Below are 18,191 nucleotides of genomic sequence, written 5' to 3' on the forward strand. Positions count from 1 at the left end.
GTTAAACGGTATCAAACTATTTCCTATTCTTCCACTGTTCGGCTGACTGCCGGTTAGTGAGTTCCAACAGTGACACAGAATCCACGATGAAACTTCTGTAAGGAGCAGAGAGAAGGCCCTGTTTGGGAACAAAGTTTTTGAAAACCACAGTTTTTGAAATACTATACTATACTTTAGTTATGACAATACCGTAGTTTATAATACCGCAGTTTTGAAAACTGAGGTCCAGAGCTAAGTTTAGAATGCCTTAAAACAACTATAGTATTTGCAATACTTCAGTTTTGAAAACAGAGATTTTACCCAGCTTGCCAAACACCATTATGTATATAATACTGCAGTATTTGAGAATACTGCAGTATTCTTCCAAAACTGCAGAAAAACTTTGTTCCCAAACACCCCCGAAGTGTCCGCTTGCTATGTGTTGGGCTGGTCTGGTCCTGGCCCAAAAGTGCTGGATGTGTAAAGCGCTTTCCTCGTTGGAAAGCGTCTACCCGGCGAGAGGCGGGTCCAGTCGGCGACTAGCCACGTGTACGGTGTGCCCTCCTTGCTCCGCCAGTCCGCCTGGAGCACGCGCGAATACATCCAGCCCACCCCCTGCCGCCTCCTCCTCTATAAGACGAGACCTGCGCACCGGCACCGCCATCTCCGTCTCCCTGTCTCACCGGTGCCGCTTCCCCTCACCCGCTCGATTTACTGCCCAATCCGGCCCGCTTCGCCCCGCCACGAATTTTAATCAACCGTTTGGAGCTTGAATTTGAATTCCAGCTCGAATCACCCACCCGGCCAGCTGGGAGCGAGAGCGTTCCAGCTCGAATCACCCAGCCCGCCAGCCGGGAGCGAGAGCGAGCTGGGTGAGCTCGATTCGATGCGTTGCTGAGCGTGGCTCAACCGATTCAGGTCGGGCGGTGGCGCAGTCAGAGGGATCTGAACCCTAGCGCCGTCCGGATCTGTGACCCGCGCTGCTCGGCGCGTCGGCGGCATGAGTGCCTGGAAAACGTGGCGAGGAGGAGAAGCGGCGGGGATATGAGCGGAGCCAGCGGCAGCGGGGACGACTTCGGGCGGGCGGTGGCGCGTGCCGCAGTGGCGCAGGCGCTGGAGGCCGCGGGGTTCGACTGCGCGCACCGCTCCGCGGTGGACGCGGTCGTCGACATCCTCCTGCGCTACATCACGCACCTGGGTCGGTCCGCCGCCTTCCATGCCAACCTCGCCGGACGCGCGCTCGCCAACGAGCTTGACGTCATCCAGGCGCTCGAGGAGGTCGGCGCCGACACGGACGGCTTCGCCGGCGCGGCGGCCACGGGCCACTGCCTCGTCAGCTCCGGCGTCGTCAGGGACCTTATGGCGTTCGTTGACTCCAAGGACGAGGTGCCGTTCGCGCGTCCGCTGCCTAGGTTCCCCGTCCAGCGCGTGCAGCCGCAGCCCACTGCCAGCTTGGCGGTGGCGGGGCGGGAGACTGGGATGAGGCACGTGCCGGAGTGGTTGCCCGTGTTCCCGGATCCGCACACGTATGTGAGTACGGAGGTGTGGGTTGAGCCACCGGCGACCAAGGACAGGGTTGACAAGGTGGAGCAGGTGCGGCAACGGAGGAAGGCTGAGAAGTCCCTGCTCAGCTTGCAGCAAAGGCTGGCTATGGCAGGTGCGGATGGGTTTCGTCCAGTAGCTGCTGTGGCGCAGGATAACGCAGAGAAGGGGAAGGAGATACAGGCAGCTGGGACAAAGAGAAACCCATTTCTTGAGCCAGCATTGCCGCCTGGAGAGAAGTATGTATCTGAGGTTGATATGCCTCCTGAAAAGAAGAAACCCTCTGTCCTTGAGGCATTTGCGCCAGCTATCCAAGCTAGAACCATCAAAGAGTTCGATGCTGGGGCAGGGTTGGATCAAAATCAAAGGAACATCGTTCCAAAGGAGAGGGCTCGGGTGCATCTTAAGATTGGATTTGGAAAGAAGCCATTTGCTGCAGCTCTGAACTCAAGAGCCCTGGACCTGAGGGAAGATCCTTCATTCCTGAAAGAGGAAGCAAAGGATGACAAGAAGCGGAGAGCAGGCATGATATTAAGGGCATCGATGGAGAACCCACAAGAACTTCCTCAGCTCTAAAGTTATCTATAGAGGAAGTGCGGTACCCAGAGTGGAGTTGCATCATGGTGTAATTGTGGAACTTCAGCTTCCTGAATCTAGAGGTACGTTGTAAACATTCATCTTGTGGTAACTCAATGGCCCTGGATATCAATTGCTATAGAGGCCCATGCGAACGAAAACCATTTAGTTGACAATCCTTTGGTTCTATGCAAGGTTATTAAAACGACAAAATGTTTAAACACTCATGGGTGAAGTTTTGACTTTTAAACGTTTAAACGAAGTTTAAATGTAGTTTTAAACAACATACAAAAATATCAATAGATTATAATTTTAGACAATAACATGAAGTTAAATACCAAAACAGAGAGGCTAGAGGCTTACAAAAGCAGAGGTAGAAAGGTTGAGAGGAGTCGACTGCTGAGTGCTGGCCACTGGTTGCTAGTAAACAAATACGTGGAGGGAGAGGGCAGCATGGAGGGAGAGGAGCGGTACGGATGGCGCCGACTGCGACACACGGTGCTGAGAAGCGACTGCACACGCTGTGGAAGGAGAGGGCGCACTCGGCGCAGAGGGAGGGAGAGTCGGTACGCGCGGACAACAGCAACATCACCTTCAGGCGGCGGCGACAGAGAGCAGAGTGGTGTGCTGCTAGCCATCGGGCTTCAGGGCAGAGGAGTAGGGCAAGCATGTGGAGACTGGACCGAACTGGACCCAAAACTAGCTAATGGTCTAAAACGCATGAAACACTGAGTTTTACAGTTTAGTACGCCAAAACGTGGATTTAAACGTTGTAAAACGTCGTTTTGGACCATATTCTTTAATGTTTCAGAGTTCCAACCTCTAATTAGTGTTTTGACATTTAAACTTAGTTTTAATAACACTGGTTCTGTGCATTAAATTGGTACAACAATCTGACGATTCTAGCTGGCTGTGTGCCTGTGTTAGTGTATATTTGTGTTGGTTTTCTTTTTTCACATGTAGGGCAATGATACGGAGCTCTTCTGCTCTTACAAAGATATCTATGCATCTATTTTAGCTTTATCCACTTTCGGTAGTCTTGGATGGTAGAAAATTGGGGGTGTTAAATCTTAGTATCTTTTAGGTAGGCTTGCTCTGCTCGGTATTATTAGGGCATGTACAAACTTGAGTCCATGGATCGATTTTCCAAGTACAAGTGACAAGTGACAGCTAAATGATTACATGATACAACCCTAAGCCCCTATATTATAAATGCAGTTAAGAGATAAAGTCTATGGAGAATCGTGAAGAGACGGGTTCTTCGCGAGGAGCCCATCTTTTGTAATATTTTCAATTAGCCCCCTAAATACCGTTCACGTCGTTGTACATGCCCTTAGCAATCGAACTACTTTTGAGCAATAATGATGCATGTTTATGTGTCCTTGCGCGTTCTTTTCAAGAGAGTACAGATTGCATTGCATCAAGGTTATTAAAACGACAAAACGTTGAAACGCTCATGGGTGAGTTTTAACTTTTAAACGGTTTAAACAAAGTTTAAACGTAGTTTTAAACAACATAGGGAAATTTCAATATATCATAATTTCAGGCAATTATCAAGTCAAATACCAAACAGTGGGACAGTCAGTCTCTGTACTCTGTAGTCCTGCCGCAGTGGGACAGCAGAGGCGGGGCTGGAGGGGCTGGCAGCGCCGGACGGGCGGCGCAGGAGGGAGGACGGCCTGGAGCGCGGCGGCCTGGAGCGGCGGCACGCAGAGGCTCTGAGGCGGGGCTGGAGGACGGCCTGGAGAGCAGCGGCCTGGAGCGGCCTGGAGGGAGGACGGCCTGGAGAGCAGCTGCCTGGAGCGGCGGCGGCCTGGAGCAGCGGCACGCAGAGGCGGGCCTGGCGGCGCCGGACGGGCGGCGCAGGAGGGTTGGAGCAGCGGCGGCCTGGAGGCTGGAGCGCGCCCTGGAGTGCGGCGGCTGGTGAGAACGCGAGTTACTAATTGGGCTGGTGAAAGTGCGGCCTGTAGCGGCGGGCTGGGCGGGCTGGGCGGGAGTTTCTAATTGGGCTGGGCCAATTTCTAGCAGCAGACGCATTAAACGCCCGAAGCGCGGCGTTTCACTCTATACCGCGTTTAAACGTCAAAACGCGACGTTTAAACGACGTTAAACGACGTTTTACGACGAATCGTAAAACGTTTTGTCGTTTCACTTCCTGTCAGCGTTTTATAGTTTAAACGACGTTTAAACGTCGTTTTAACGTCGTTTTAATAAGCATGCATTGCATGCATTCACTATTTCATAATGGGGCAATGTACAGTGAGGAGGATATACTAGTTTATGGGCCTGTTTGATCATCTAGGGCTAGTTATTAGGTGGGGATAAAACTTAGCAGTCATAATAGACCTGGTACAGCATGTTTTAGTGATCCCATGCTGAGCAGTCCACCACAGACCTTCTAGTAATAGTTAGGCATGGCGAATCAATGCACCATCCTATTGTTACTGCTCTTTTCACATGTCGAGTCAACCACGAAGTTTACTTTACTGAATGTATGTAGGTTCTAGCAGTAATTATTTATTCCTCGACTTCATTCTTTTTTTTTAAAAAAAATATGGTGAAGAATCAGCATGCCAAATAAATTATCAATCTAACTTGAGGTTTGATAATTTCTGCAGGCCATGCATGTCTCCGTGATACAATACAACCTTCCTCAGAAGCTTAACCTGCAACCCGGGGTCTCCCCCATCCACCTAGCATTTTCCTAGAATCACCAGGGGCTGACAAGTTCTGCGGCGCCGTAGCTGAAGTACCAGCATCTCACCGCTCTGAGCTTGGTTCTGGTGGTGTTTCACCTTGTGAGTTGGTTGGTTCAAACGGAGCTGATTTGTGAAGCCGCGGTTCTGGTCTCCAGAGTCCAGACCTGGCGTCCAAAAGAATGATGCTCCCTGGTAGAATTGGAGATGTTTGTACAAAAGCTAACCTCTAGTTGTTAGACAGAATTGATGTATCTGGTGGATTACTATACGATGGACTCGTTTATGACGATTGATTGATTGATTCTGACTGGTGACTTCATGTTATTTGTGAGTAGTTGTGGTGCTTTGTAGTTGGAGACTGGGATCGTAATAAGAGTGTACCATATGATTCTTCCCTTTCCCGGCATCTAACTTGAGTAATTATTCGAGACTGAACTTGTAAAGATTTTATTTTGAGTGAACTGTGATGTGGGTCTTTAGACCTTTTTTTCCCACTTGAATATTTTTTTGCTCGTCTAGGTCTATAAACTTTGTCCATGTTCCAAAAGCTCATCTAGAGGAGATTTGATTTGATGTGGCACCATGGTGGCATGCAATGAGCATAGCCAATCTGACGTGGTACCACACGATAGCATAAGATGGCATAAGAGTAAGTATAATAAGACGATGTAGACGGATTACAAGACATTATGTTAGATTTATAGTGACTTGAAAAAAATGGAAATAGAGAGAAGAAAAACGAGCTATTAATCATGACTATTGACTGGCATAAAATTTGAAACCGCAACTAATACTTACATTAATCACGAATCCGAATCTAACCAAATTAATGTGCTGAACTGAAGATCTGTTCTCTACTAATATATAAAAAAATGATGTCCTTCCTTGTGAAAAAACCGAAGAGAGTAGTATATACGAGGGAATAAAGGAAATTACAACAGCGCAGATGAATCCGCTAGGTGGGTCCGAGATTTTTTTTTCTAGTAAGATTGGCTTACAACTTTGCTGGGAAAAGGGGCCATCACTGTATTAAATGACGCCAGAATTTCTTCAATAACAACAGCCACCATCAACCTAGCTACTCCTGGTCGGCACTTGGCATCCATTACGAGAAGAATCCATGAGATCCCCATGTCCAAATAATTCTCGCGCCATATTTGGGAGCAAGGGATTTGGAAGAGATTGAAGGTCCGGATTGGAAATAACACTGACTCTTAAGAGGGAGTAAATTAGGACTTTTAAATTTTTTTCTAATCTAGGCTATAAATAATTATCCTAAATAAAAACCTATGCAAATAATTAAACAAGAATGTGCAATCTAGGTTTGTCTAAGTGTTGTTATCTCTACCGAAAAAGATTTATGCAACCTCAATTTCGATCATATATTCTAAACTAAAAATAGTAAAGATTGCAACTTAAGTAATCAATTTAAATGCAGAAGCTAAAGAGCAAAGGTACATATTGCAAACTCTCATGGACGTGACCGTGTCTTTATCAAGGTATCCAGAACCGCGCAACTAATCCTCGTTCGTGCCCCTACGCAAAGGAAAGCCCACGCGAGGGCCAAGCGTCTGGTCAAGTAACTCTGTAGAGAGTCGTGGCCTTCTCCATGCGCAAAGTGGTGCTCCGCTTCCGACCTCCTCTTGGACGCTCTCTACCGTCTTCACTATCGAGTTTCCGGTCAAAACGCTGCGGACCTCGTTTCCTCCGGTACACGGTGGCAACCACACCATAAAAACGGTTGTTGTGGTCTTGCGAGACATCGCCCCACTCGGTACAATATTACAATGGCTCGCACAAGAGCCGAGAGGATTGATTGGTTTTTTCTAAACTCACTAACTAACTAGGAACAACCTAGAGCAAACGCATAAGTGGTCTAAGTAACCTAAGCACTTCACAAAGTACCTACGTTAATCACCGAGCGATCTTATTAAGCACTTGGGTGTTTGAAGCCTTGGAGATGTGTATCACATGTGTTGGTATGTTGATTGGGCTCTCACACCATCAAATGGTAAGCTAGGGGGTATTTATAGAGCCCCCATCCAAAACTAGTTGTTGGAGGAAAGCAACAACTTTCTATCTACGCTGCACCGGACCGGTCCCGTGCACACTGGACCGTCTGTCCAGATCCTCCGGCTTTCTATCTACGCTGCGCCGGACCGGTCCCATGCACATTGGACCGTTTGTCTAGATCCTCCATGTCAGCTAGCCGTTGGCGCTCTACTATGCTGTAGCAGGTCCAGTGTGCCACCCGCACGGTCTGGTGGTGCCACGTCAGAAAGACGTTGGACCATAGTGCACCATCGGACCGATTCGGATAGCCAGTTGTCTGAGGGCCATTTGCATAGCTCTCTGTGCACCCGGTCTGGTGCACCACTAGACCGGTCCGGTGCGCCAGCTGACAACCATTTTCTTGATTCTTCTATATTCTTTTCTTGGGCTCTTTTGGTCTTGTGTCTTAGGCTTGTGCTGAGTATTTATAAGTCTTTTAGGTCTTCTTTTGAGGTGTTGCATCCTTAGAGCCTTAGTACAATCCACTTTGTATCCTATGAACTATAAAACACAAACACTTGCAAAACATTAGTTCATTGGTCATGTTGATCATCAAACACGAAATCACTTAGTTAAATAGGGGTGGGGTCCATTTTCCTTACAATCTCCCCCTTTTTGGTGATTGATGACATCACAACCAAAGCAAGCAAATATCAAATAACAAAATGAAATTTGTACTATACTTGCTAAGGATGCATGTGCATAGGCAAGATGAACGAGATACCAAATTAACAGATATGAGGTCATTTAGAGTTTAAACACATTCTTGCATATGAAACTAGTCCCCAATGCGTGATTATGGACTTAAGCCTATCCCTAACTCCATAATCCACATACTTCCAATCTTGGACTGAAACCAATATAATAAACCACTTGAAAGATCATAAACCAATTGAAAGAACATAAAAAATTTAAAATGGTGGTTTTTGGTATTTGATATACTTTGTATTGCTTTGGTCCACAAATTTCTCCCTGAAATCAAATACCGAAAAGGAATACATATTAAAGCATATAGGAAGCAATAAAATACTTGCCCTCTAAAAAGGATTTCTCCCCCTAAAAGAAAGTTCTCCCCATTTAGAAAAGCAATCTCCCTCTTTGAGAAAACAAGACTTACCCCCTATTGAAAAACTCTCCACTTAGGAAAAGCATAATAATTTCATGCGAGAGGAAACAGGGCATGATTGAGAAGACTAACTGCCCCTTAATCTATGCAAGGTTAAATGATAAAGGATATTCTAGTGATACGAAATGAAGAATTGAAAATCATATACATATCTGGCAACATGGAGTGCATAAGATGTGAAATAACATATTCTATTCAAAATTGGAGAAGACATGTAAATTATACCAATTTGTGGAATGACACCACTTGAAAAGTCTTTTGCAGTGGAAGCTTATTGTCTTTCTCCAAGGACTCAATTTTCCTTCAATGAGACTATTACACACATAATATGCTTGAAAAGGGTGTTAGTCTCAAAGACTTAGATTATAGAGTAACCTCCCTCTATAGGTGTGCATACAAGTTTTGAATACATGTAGGAGACATACACTTTGATTTTTAAGATCAAAGAGGGGCAACTTATCTATAATCTGGACTTTGGCACATATAATTCAAAATGACACCAATTGAAGGATATTACTCTAGAAACAAGCAATAGTGTCATCTATTTTGGAAATTTAATTAAGCTATGTGTTATGCTTTACTAATCATCTTAAACCATCTATGTTTGCTCAACAAGTATAAATTTAAACCGAGCAATCTTGCCATATGATATATCTAGTATGCATGCAATTCAATTGAAACTAAATACTACTTGAATAGACATGAATAATATTTAATTGAAAAGCATGACAATTGAAAGAAACTACTAGGAAAGAATGGTAAACTAGATATAAAAATAGATATGCATATCTAAAAACAAAGAATTGCAATAAATCTAGTTACCTTAGTCATGGCTGGGGAATTTGGGTCCAAAGTATTCACTAACCCACTTGGTAATAGTCTTGATCCGATATTATGCATCCCATGATATACATCCTATTTTGCCAAGTCTCCAAATTCCTCGAAGTCCTTCGGACTTCTCACTTCCCTCTTAGGACCCAAACTTTCTTATTGCTTTTCATGTTGGAAATAATCTACTTTGGCACCCAGATACGTTTGGCCCCTTTTCCCTTGTTGGCTTGCTTATTGGTCTCGATGGCTATCACCTTCTTGTTCTTTGTCTTCTTGATTAAATTGGTGTAGTCGTCTTTTTATCCACCTTGTTGGTGTAGGTGTTAGAGATCTTGCTTGTTGGCTTTTTTTCTTTTCTGCCTCGGTCTTTGCCTTACATTTGTAAGACTTATGTCCTTCTTTATGACATAGGCAGTAAACCATGATTTCTCCCTCCACAGTCTTGTTCACTCTCGTAGTGGTATTATCCTGAGGAGGTTGAGTTTGTTTGGCTTTGCCTTTCTTATCATGTAAAGCCTTACTAAGGCAAGCCACTTCTTGCTTTAATTGCTCATTTTCCATTGCAATATCATCTGAACATGTTTCTGTAACAACATTCTTAATAAGAACTTGATTGTAAGGATTAAAATCATCAATTAAATTTAAGCAAGAAGTAGAATCATCATTTTTAATAATTTCGATAATTTTACCTAAGGGAGCTTTTGGGGTGCTACCGATGTTTTCTAGCTTATTAGTTAGCTCATTGTTATAAATGCTAAGAATTTCTATTTTCTCTAGCAAGTTTTCAATAACATATTGAGAGCTAGCTAATTTAGCCTTAAATTTTTTATTCTTTTTAATCAAATTATCATCGGTAGTTGAGGATGGAGCTTTTGATTCTAGTTGCTCAATTTTAGTTATTAGCTCACAATTCAAATTTGCAAATGTTTCAATTTTTTCTAGCAAACATTTATAATTATTTTGAGAGCTAAGCAAATTAGATTTTAGAACTTTTAATTGAGCCTTTTGATTAGTGCATACATCCTCAAAAAATTTAACAGTATGCACAAGTTCATCTATGGAGGGCTTATCTTCATCATCACTATCACTATCATCACTATACGATGGGATAATCGAGTTGCCTCTTGTCATAAGGCATTTATGTGATGAAGAGTGTGATGAAGAGCGCCACGACTCCTTGGAGGTTCATCTTCACTTGAAGAATCATCCCAAGTTTTGACACTTGTGAGCGCCTTGCCTTTGCTCCTCCTTTTCTTGGGTTCAGGCTAATTTGGGCAATTATCTTGTAAATGTCCCTTCTCCTCATACACGAAGCATCATCTCTTTCTTTGCGTTATCCTATCAATGTTAAAGAGAAGTGAAAGGGAAATGTGCCCTTGGGCCATTTCTATAATGTTTTGGTGATTAAGTGTCCAACACAAAGTGAGTGAAATATTTTGTGCCAAACAAGCAAAAGATGCAAATCATGTAACAAGGTATGTTTCTAGACTTAGTACATTGTTTTGAGTACTAACATATGTTGTATAAGTGCTAGAAATAGAGAAAAGAAAAGAACCAAAAGACTTGGCTTGGTACAGCCAAATCTCTGCTCAGTCTGGCACACCGGACTGTCCGGTGGTGCACCAGACAGTGTCCGGTGCGCCAGGCCAGCCTCCGTTGAACAGGAACTCTCGGGAAAGTTTGGCGGCGTACGGCTATAATTCACTGGACTGTCCGGTGGTGCACCGGACTGTCCGATGAGCCAACGGCCGCCAGCGCAACGATCGGCCGCGCAATCCGCGGACGATGCGTGGCCCGCGCCAACGGTTGGCAGGGGGCACCGGACAGTGTCCGGTGAGCCAACTACCACGAATCTGCAACGGTCGTCTGCGCTAGAATAGGAAGGAGATCGTGCACCGGACATGAACAGTGGCTGTCCGGTGGTGCACCGGACTGTCCGGTGCGCGACCCGACAGAAGGCAAGGATAGCCTTCCTTGTTGGCCTCCAACGGCTCCTAGCTGCCTTGGGGCTATAAAAAGGACCCCTAGGCGCATGGAGGAGTCATCCAAGCATTCACTAAGCATTCTAAGACTCCCACACTCCGTCTCCGCGCACTTGATCGATCGTGTTAGTGATTTGAGTTCTGTTCTAGTTGTGAACTCTTTGTGCTTCATCTTGAGCTCAAGTCTTGGCTTGTGTGCGTGTGTGTGCTACGGATTTGTGTGTGTTGCTCCCAACCTTACTCTTGTGTTTTCATTGTGATCTTTGTTGTAAGGGCGAGAGACTCCAACTTGTGGAGATTCCTCGCAAACGGGAAAAAAAGAGAAAAGAAAGAAAAGCCGTGGTATTCAAGTTGATCATTGGATCACTTGAAAGGGGTTAGTGCAACCCTCGTCCATTAGGACGCCACAACGTGGAAGTAGGCAAGTGTTACTTGGCCGAACCACGGGATAAAATCGCGTGTCTCTTGTGATTGTTTTCTCTTTGATTGTCTGTGTTCACAAGAGCTCGTTTCAAGCCACTTAACCATTCTAACCTTCATAACCAAAGTTTTGTGGCTATTAGTGTTGAATTTTACAGGATCACCTATTCACCCCTCCTCTAGGTGCTCTCAATTGGTATCAGAGCCGTTCTCTTCACGTAAGGGACTAATCGCCCGAAGAGATGGATCCTAAGGGAAAGGGGATGGTGGTCAACGACAAGGAGTCCCTCTTCAACGAGCCAAGGGATGACAAACCCACCGACTCAGGATCGAGTCACAAGAAGAGGGATGTGAAGAAGAAGAGGCTCATCAAGAAGATCATCTACTACGACAGCGACGCCTCCTCTTCTTCACCAAGAGAAGACGACGACGAAGACTCGTCTAAAAAGAAACTGGTTAATCAAAACTATTCTTTTGATTATTCTCGCATTCCATTCAATTCCAATGCTCATTTGCTTTCAATTCCACTCAGTAAACCTCCACACTTTGATGGAGAAGACTACTCTTTTTGGAGTCACAAAATGCGTAGTCACTTGTTTTCTCTCCATCCTAGTGTTTGGGAGATAGTTGAAATGGAATGCATTTCGACAGTACCGATAATCCTGTGTTCATTAATGAGCAAATTCATAAGAATGCACAAGCTACCACTGTTTTGCTAGCATCTTTGTGTAGGGATGAATACAACAAGGTGAGCGGCTTGGACAACGCCAAGCAAATTTGGGATACCCTCAAGATATCACATGAGGGAAACGACGCCACCATGATCACCAAGATGGAGTTGGTGGAAGGCGAGCTGGGAAGGTTCGCGATGATCAGGGGAGAGGAGCCAACACAAACATACAACAGGCTCAAGACCCTGGTCAACAAAATTAGAAGCTATGGAAGTACAAGATGGATGGACCACGACGTCGTTCGTCTAATGCTAAGGTCATTTACGGTAATTGACCCCCATCTTGTCAACCTTATTCGTGAGAATCCCAGGTACACCAAGATGACACCCGAGGAGATTCTTGGGAAGTTTGTGAGCGGGCGTATGATGGTGAAGGAGGCTCGATATGTGGATGATGCACTAAACGGACCACTACCCGTCTACGAGCCTCAACCTATTGCCCTCAAGGCAACAAGCAACAGGGAGACGCTACCAAGCAAGGTGGCACAAGTGGAGGCCGCGGGTCTCAATGAAGATGAGATGATGCTTATCATCAAGCGTTTCAAGACCGCATTGAAAGGACGCAAGGAGTACCCCAACAAGAACAAAGCAAGGGGAAAGCGCTCCTGCTTTAAATGCGGTAAGACTGGTCATTTCATAGCACAATGTTCCGATAATGATGATGACCAGGAACAAGAAAAGCATGGGAAGAGGGAGAAGAAGAAAGTCTACAAGAAGGTGAAGGGCGAGGCGCACCTTGGAAAAGAATGGGATTCAGACTGCTCTTCATATGACTCCGACAATGAAGGACTGGCAGCCTCGGCCTTCAACAAATCTTCGCTCTTCCCCAACGAACGCCACACCTGCCTCATGGCCAAGGAAAAGAAGGTGAGTGTTCGAGATTCCCCCAAGTACTCTACTTCTAGTGATGAGGATTCTAGTGATGATGGAGTAGATTACACTAGCTTGTTCAAAGGATTAGATAGAGCTAAAGTAGATAAAATCAATGAGTTGATTGATGCTTTAAATGAAAAAGATAGACTGCTAGAGAAGCGAAAGAGGACATTTTGTATGAGGAACATGACAAATTTGTTAGTGTTCAAAAGTCTCTTGCCTTAGAACTCAAGAGAAATGAAGTGTTGTCTTTTGAGATATCTGCTTGCCATGAAACTGTATCTAGTTTAAAGAGTTTAAATGATGATTTAAATGCTAAGCTAGAGGAAGCAAATAAATCTAGTTCATGTGTAGATCATGTTAGTATTTGTAATAGATGTAAAGATTTTGATGTTGATGCTTGTAATGAACACCTTATGTCTATTACTAAACTAAATGATGAGGTAGCAAGTCTTAATGCTCAACTTAAGACTTACAAGGTTGATTTTGATAAGCTAAAATTTGCTAGGGATGCCTACACTATTGGTAGACACCCCTCTATTAAGGATGGACTTGGTTTTCAAAAGGAAACCAAGAACTTAACAAGCCAAAAGGCTCCCGTTCTCAACAAGGATAAAGGGAAGGCCCCTATGGCTAATAGTGCTCAAAGGAATCATGCTTTCATTTATAGTGATAGAAAATTTTCTAAAAATGCTCATAGGAATTATGATCATGATGTCTTTAATTCACATGCTATGTTTGCTTTTAGCTCTACTTTTGTGCATGGTAGAAGTAAACCTAGGAGAAATCATGTTGTGCATCATGTGCCTAGGAAAGTATGTAATGAACCTTCTACAATTTACCATGCTTGCAATACTACTTTTGCAATTTGTTGTAAGAATGACAAAGTAGTTGCTAGGAAATTGGGATCCAAATGCAAGGGAAATAAGACTTGTACTTGGGTTCCAAAGGCTATTGTAACTAACCTTGTAGGACCCAACAAGAGTTGGGTACCTAAAACCCAAGCGTAAATTGTCTTGCAGGTTTATGCATCCGGGGGCTCAAGCTGGATTATCGACAGCGGATGCACAAACCACATGACGGGGGAGAAGAAGATGTTCACCTCCTATGTCAAGAACAAGGTTTCCCAGGATACGATTATCTTTGGAGATGGGAACCAAGGCAAGGTCAAAGGCTTGGGCAAGATAGCCATCACCAACGAGCACTCCATTTCAAACGTGTTTCTAGTAGAGTCGCTTGGTTACAACCTCCTGTCTGTAAGTCAATTGTGCCACATGGTCTACAATTGTTTGTTTACAAATATAGATGTTTCTGTCTTTAGAAGGAGTGATGGTTCATTAGCATTTAAGGGTGTATTAGACGGCAAAATCTACCTAGTTGATTTTTCGAAAGAGGAGGCCGATCTATATGCATGCTTAATAGCTAAGACTAGCATGGGCTGGTTGTGGCATCGTCGTTTAGCACATGTTGGGATGAAGAACCTTCACAAACTTCTAAAGGGAGAACATGTGTTAGGACTAACCAATGTCTGCTTCGAAAAAGATAGAACTTGTGCAGCTTGTCAGGCAGGGAAACAGGTGGGAAGCACTCATCACAGCAAGAATGTGATGACAACGTCAAGACCACTGGAGCTTCTCCACATGGACCTCTTCGGACCCATCGCCTACCTTAGCATCGGGGGAAGTAAGTATGGTCTTGTTATTGTAGATGACTTTTCCCGCTTCACTTGGGTGTTCTTTTTATAGGATAAATCTGAAACCCACGGGACCCTAAAGCGCTTTCTAAGGAGGGCTCAAAACTAATTCGAGCTCAAGGTGAAAAAGATAAGGAGCGACAACGGGTCCGAGTTCAAGAACTTACAAGTTAAGAAGTATCTTGAGGAGGAAGGTGTCAAGCATGAGTTCTCCGCTCCCTACACACCACAGCAAAACGGTGTGGTAGAGAGGAAGAACAGGACGCTTATCGACATGGCGAGGACAATGCTTGGAGAGTTCAAGACGCCCGAGCGGTTTTGGTCGAAAGCTGTGAACACAGCTTGCCATGCCATAAACTGGCTCTATCTACATCATCTCCTCAAGAAGACCTCCTACGAACTACTTACCGGTAACAAACCCAATGTTTCGTACTTTCGTGTATTTGGGAGCAAATGCTACATTTTGGTGAAGAAAGGTAGACACTTCAAATTTGCTCAAAGCTGTAGAAGGGTTTTTATTAGGGTATGACTCAAATACACAGGCGTATAGAGTCTTCAACAAATCATCAGGTTTGGTTGAAGTGAAAGGGAAATGTGCCCTTGGGCCATTTCTAAAGTATTTTGGTGATTAAGTGCCCAACACAAATGGCTTAAGTATAAATTGTGCAAAATGGTGGTTGAAGTGCAAATCATCAATAAGGTATGATTCTAGACTTAGTACATTATATTTTGTGTGCTAACATATTTGGCTAAGTGCTAGAATCAGGGAAAACAGAAAAAGAAAAAGACTTGGCTGAAGCAGCCAAGACTCAGCACAGTCTGGGTGCACCGGACAGTGTCCGGTGCGCCAGGCTGGCTTTGGTCAAACTGGCCGCTCTCGGGATTTCGTCGGCGGCGTACGGCTAAAAATCACTGGACTGTCCGGTGGTGCACCGGACTATCCGGTGAGCCAATGGTCGACCGCGCAATCCACGCGTGACGAGTGGCCGAGCCAACAATCTGATGGGGGCACCGGACTGTCCGGTGTGCACCGGACAGTGTCCGGTGTGCACCGGATAGTGTCCGGTGCGCCAACGGCTCCAAATCTTCAACGGTCGGCTGCGCCAAATTAGGAAAGCAATTTGCACCGGACAGTGAACAGTGCCTGTCCGGTGGCGCACCGGACTGTCCTGTGGCGCACCGGACTGTCCTGTGCGCCACCCGACAGAAGGCAAGAATTGCCTTCCTGGATTGCTCTCAACGGCTCCTAGCTACCTTGGGGCTATAAAAGGGACCCCTAGGCGCATGGAGGAGCACACCAAGCATACTTTGAGTATTCTTAATCATTCACACCCTGTCTTTGCGCACTCGATTGACATTCTTAGTGATTTGAGCTCCGTTCTAGTGGTGAACTTTGTGCTATTCATTTGAGCTCAAGTCTTGGCTGTGTGTGTGTGTGTGCGTATTGCTGTGGATTTGTGTGTGTTGCTTCCCTCCCTTACTCTAGTGCTTTCACTTTGATCCTTATTGTAAGGGCGAGAGACTCCAAGTTGTAGAGATTCCTCGCAAACGGGAAAGAGTAAAGAAAGAAGAACGTCGTGGTATTCAAGTTGATCATTGGATCACTTGAGAGGAGTTGAGTGCAACTCTCGTCCATTGGGATGCCACAACGTGGAATAGGCAAGTGTTATACTTGGCCGAACCACGGGATAAATCATCATGTCTCTCGTGCTTGTTCTCTCTGTGTCTATTGTGTTTCACAAGAGCTCGGTCCTTAGCCACTTGATTTAATTGTGCTAACACTTAATCAAGTTTTGGTGGCTTTAAGTTTTAAGTTTTTACATGATCACCTATTCACCCCCCTCTAGGTGCTCTCAATTGGTACCGGAGTAGTTCTCTTCAAGAAAGGGACTAACCGCCTGAAGGGATGGATCCTAAGGGAAAGGGGATGGTGGTCAACGACAATGAGAAGGAGTCCATCTTCAACGAGCCAAGGGACGACAAAGCCAATGACTCCGGCTCGAGTCAAAAGAAGAAGGATGGAAAGAAGAAGAGGCGCATCAAGAAGATTGTCTACTACGACAGCGACGAATCTTCCTCTTCTCAAAAGGACGACGAATACGAGGAGAAAAAGAAAACGGTTAACTCGAACTTTTCTTTCGATTATTCTCGTATTCCGCATAATTCCAATGCTCATTTGCTTTCCATTCCACTTGGTAAACCTCCACACTTTGACGGAGAGGACTACAGATTTTGGAGTCACAAAATGCGTAGCCACTTGTTCTCTCTTCATCCAAGTATATGGGAGATAGTAGAAAATGGAATGCAATTTGATAGTTCGGATAACTCCATGTTTATCAACAAACAAATCCATAAAAATGCACAAGCTACTACTGTTCTTTTAGCATCCTTCTGCAGGGAAGAGTACAATAAGGTGAGCGGCTTGGATAACGCCAAGCAGATTTGGGACACCCTCAAGATCTCACATGAGGGGAACGGCGCCACCATGCTCACCAAGATGGAGTTGGTGGAAGGCGAACTAGGAAGGTTCGCGATGATCAGGGGAGAGGACCCTGGTCAACAAGATAAGGAGCTATGGGAGCACGAGATGGACGGACCACGACGTCGTACGACTAATGCTAAGGTCCTTCACTGTCCTTGATCCTCATCTTGTAAACTCTATTCGTGAGAATCCTAGGTACATCAAGATGACGCCCGAGGAAATACTCGAAAAGTTCGTAAGCGGGCGAATGATGATCAAGGAGGCAAGATATGTTGATGAGGCGTTGAATGGCCCAATGCCGATCCACGAGCCTCAAACCATTGCTCTCAAAGTAACAAGTAGCAGGGAGGCGCTACCTAGCAAGGTGGCGTGAGTTGAGGCGGCTGGGCTAAATGAGAATGAAATGGCCCTCATCATCAAGCGCTTCAAGACGGCGCTCAAAGGTCGCAAGGAGCATCCAAACAAGAGCAAGACGAAGGGAAAGCGATCCTGCTTCAAGTGTGGTAAGATTGGTCACTTTATTGCTAATTGTCCCGACAATGATAGTGACCAGGAACAAGGAAAGAATGGGAAGAGAGAGAACAAGAAGGTTTACAAGAAGGCTAAGGGCGAGACACACCTTGGAAAAGAATGGGACTCAGATTGTTCTTCGTCCGACTCCGACGATGAAGGACTCGCCACCACAGCCTTCAACAAATCGTCTCTCTTCCCCAACGAGCATCACACATGCCTCATGGCAAAGGAGAAGAAGGTAAATACTCGAAGTACTATTACGCATGCTTCTTCAAGTGATGATGAGTCTAGTGATGATGAAGTAGACTACGCAAGCTTATTCAAAGGTTTAGATAGAACTAAAATTAATAAGATCAATGAATTAATTGATGCTTTGAATGAGAAGAATAGATTGTTAGAGAAGCAAGAGGATCTTTTATATGAAGAGCATGATAAATTTGTTAGTGCACAAAATTCTCTTGCTTTAGAGGTTAAAAGAAATGAAATGCTTTCATGTGAATTATCTACATGCCATGAATCTATTTCTAGCTTAAAGAGTATTAATGATGATTTGAATACTAAGTTAGAAATAGCTAATAAATCAAGCTCTTGTGTAGAATATGTTGTGATTTGCAATAGGTGTAAGGATTTTAATGTTGATGCTTGTAGTGAACACTTAATTTCCATTTCCAAATTAAAAGATGAAGTGGCTAG

At 44.8% G+C, this 18,191-nt stretch overlaps 1 protein-coding gene across 2 annotated transcripts; it reads left to right on the plus strand.

The window, feature by feature from the left end:
- The first annotated feature begins 558 nt into the window (after positions 1-558).
- Positions 559-5,290, plus strand: LOC109944834 (transcription initiation factor TFIID subunit 8). 2 transcript variants are annotated; one of them, XM_020550301.2, is made up of 2 exons: positions 559-2,180; positions 4,716-5,290. In XM_020550301.2, exon 1 carries the CDS (start codon positions 1,024-1,026, stop codon positions 2,095-2,097), a length of 1,074 nt encoding a protein of 357 aa, XP_020405890.1. In that variant the 5' UTR covers positions 559-1,023; the 3' UTR covers positions 2,098-2,180; positions 4,716-5,290. The 2 variants fall into 2 exon arrangements, with proteins under 2 accessions (XP_020405890.1, XP_020405891.1); XM_020550302.2 differs by lacking the exon at positions 4,716-5,290 and adding an exon at positions 3,644-3,790 and having other exon boundaries at positions 567-2,180.
- Positions 5,291-18,191: the final 12,901 nt, after the last annotated feature.

The sequence above is a fragment of the Zea mays genome, chromosome 3 (assembly GCF_902167145.1).
Source record: "Zea mays cultivar B73 chromosome 3, Zm-B73-REFERENCE-NAM-5.0, whole genome shotgun sequence".
Classification (NCBI taxonomy): domain Eukaryota; kingdom Viridiplantae; phylum Streptophyta; class Magnoliopsida; order Poales; family Poaceae; genus Zea; species Zea mays.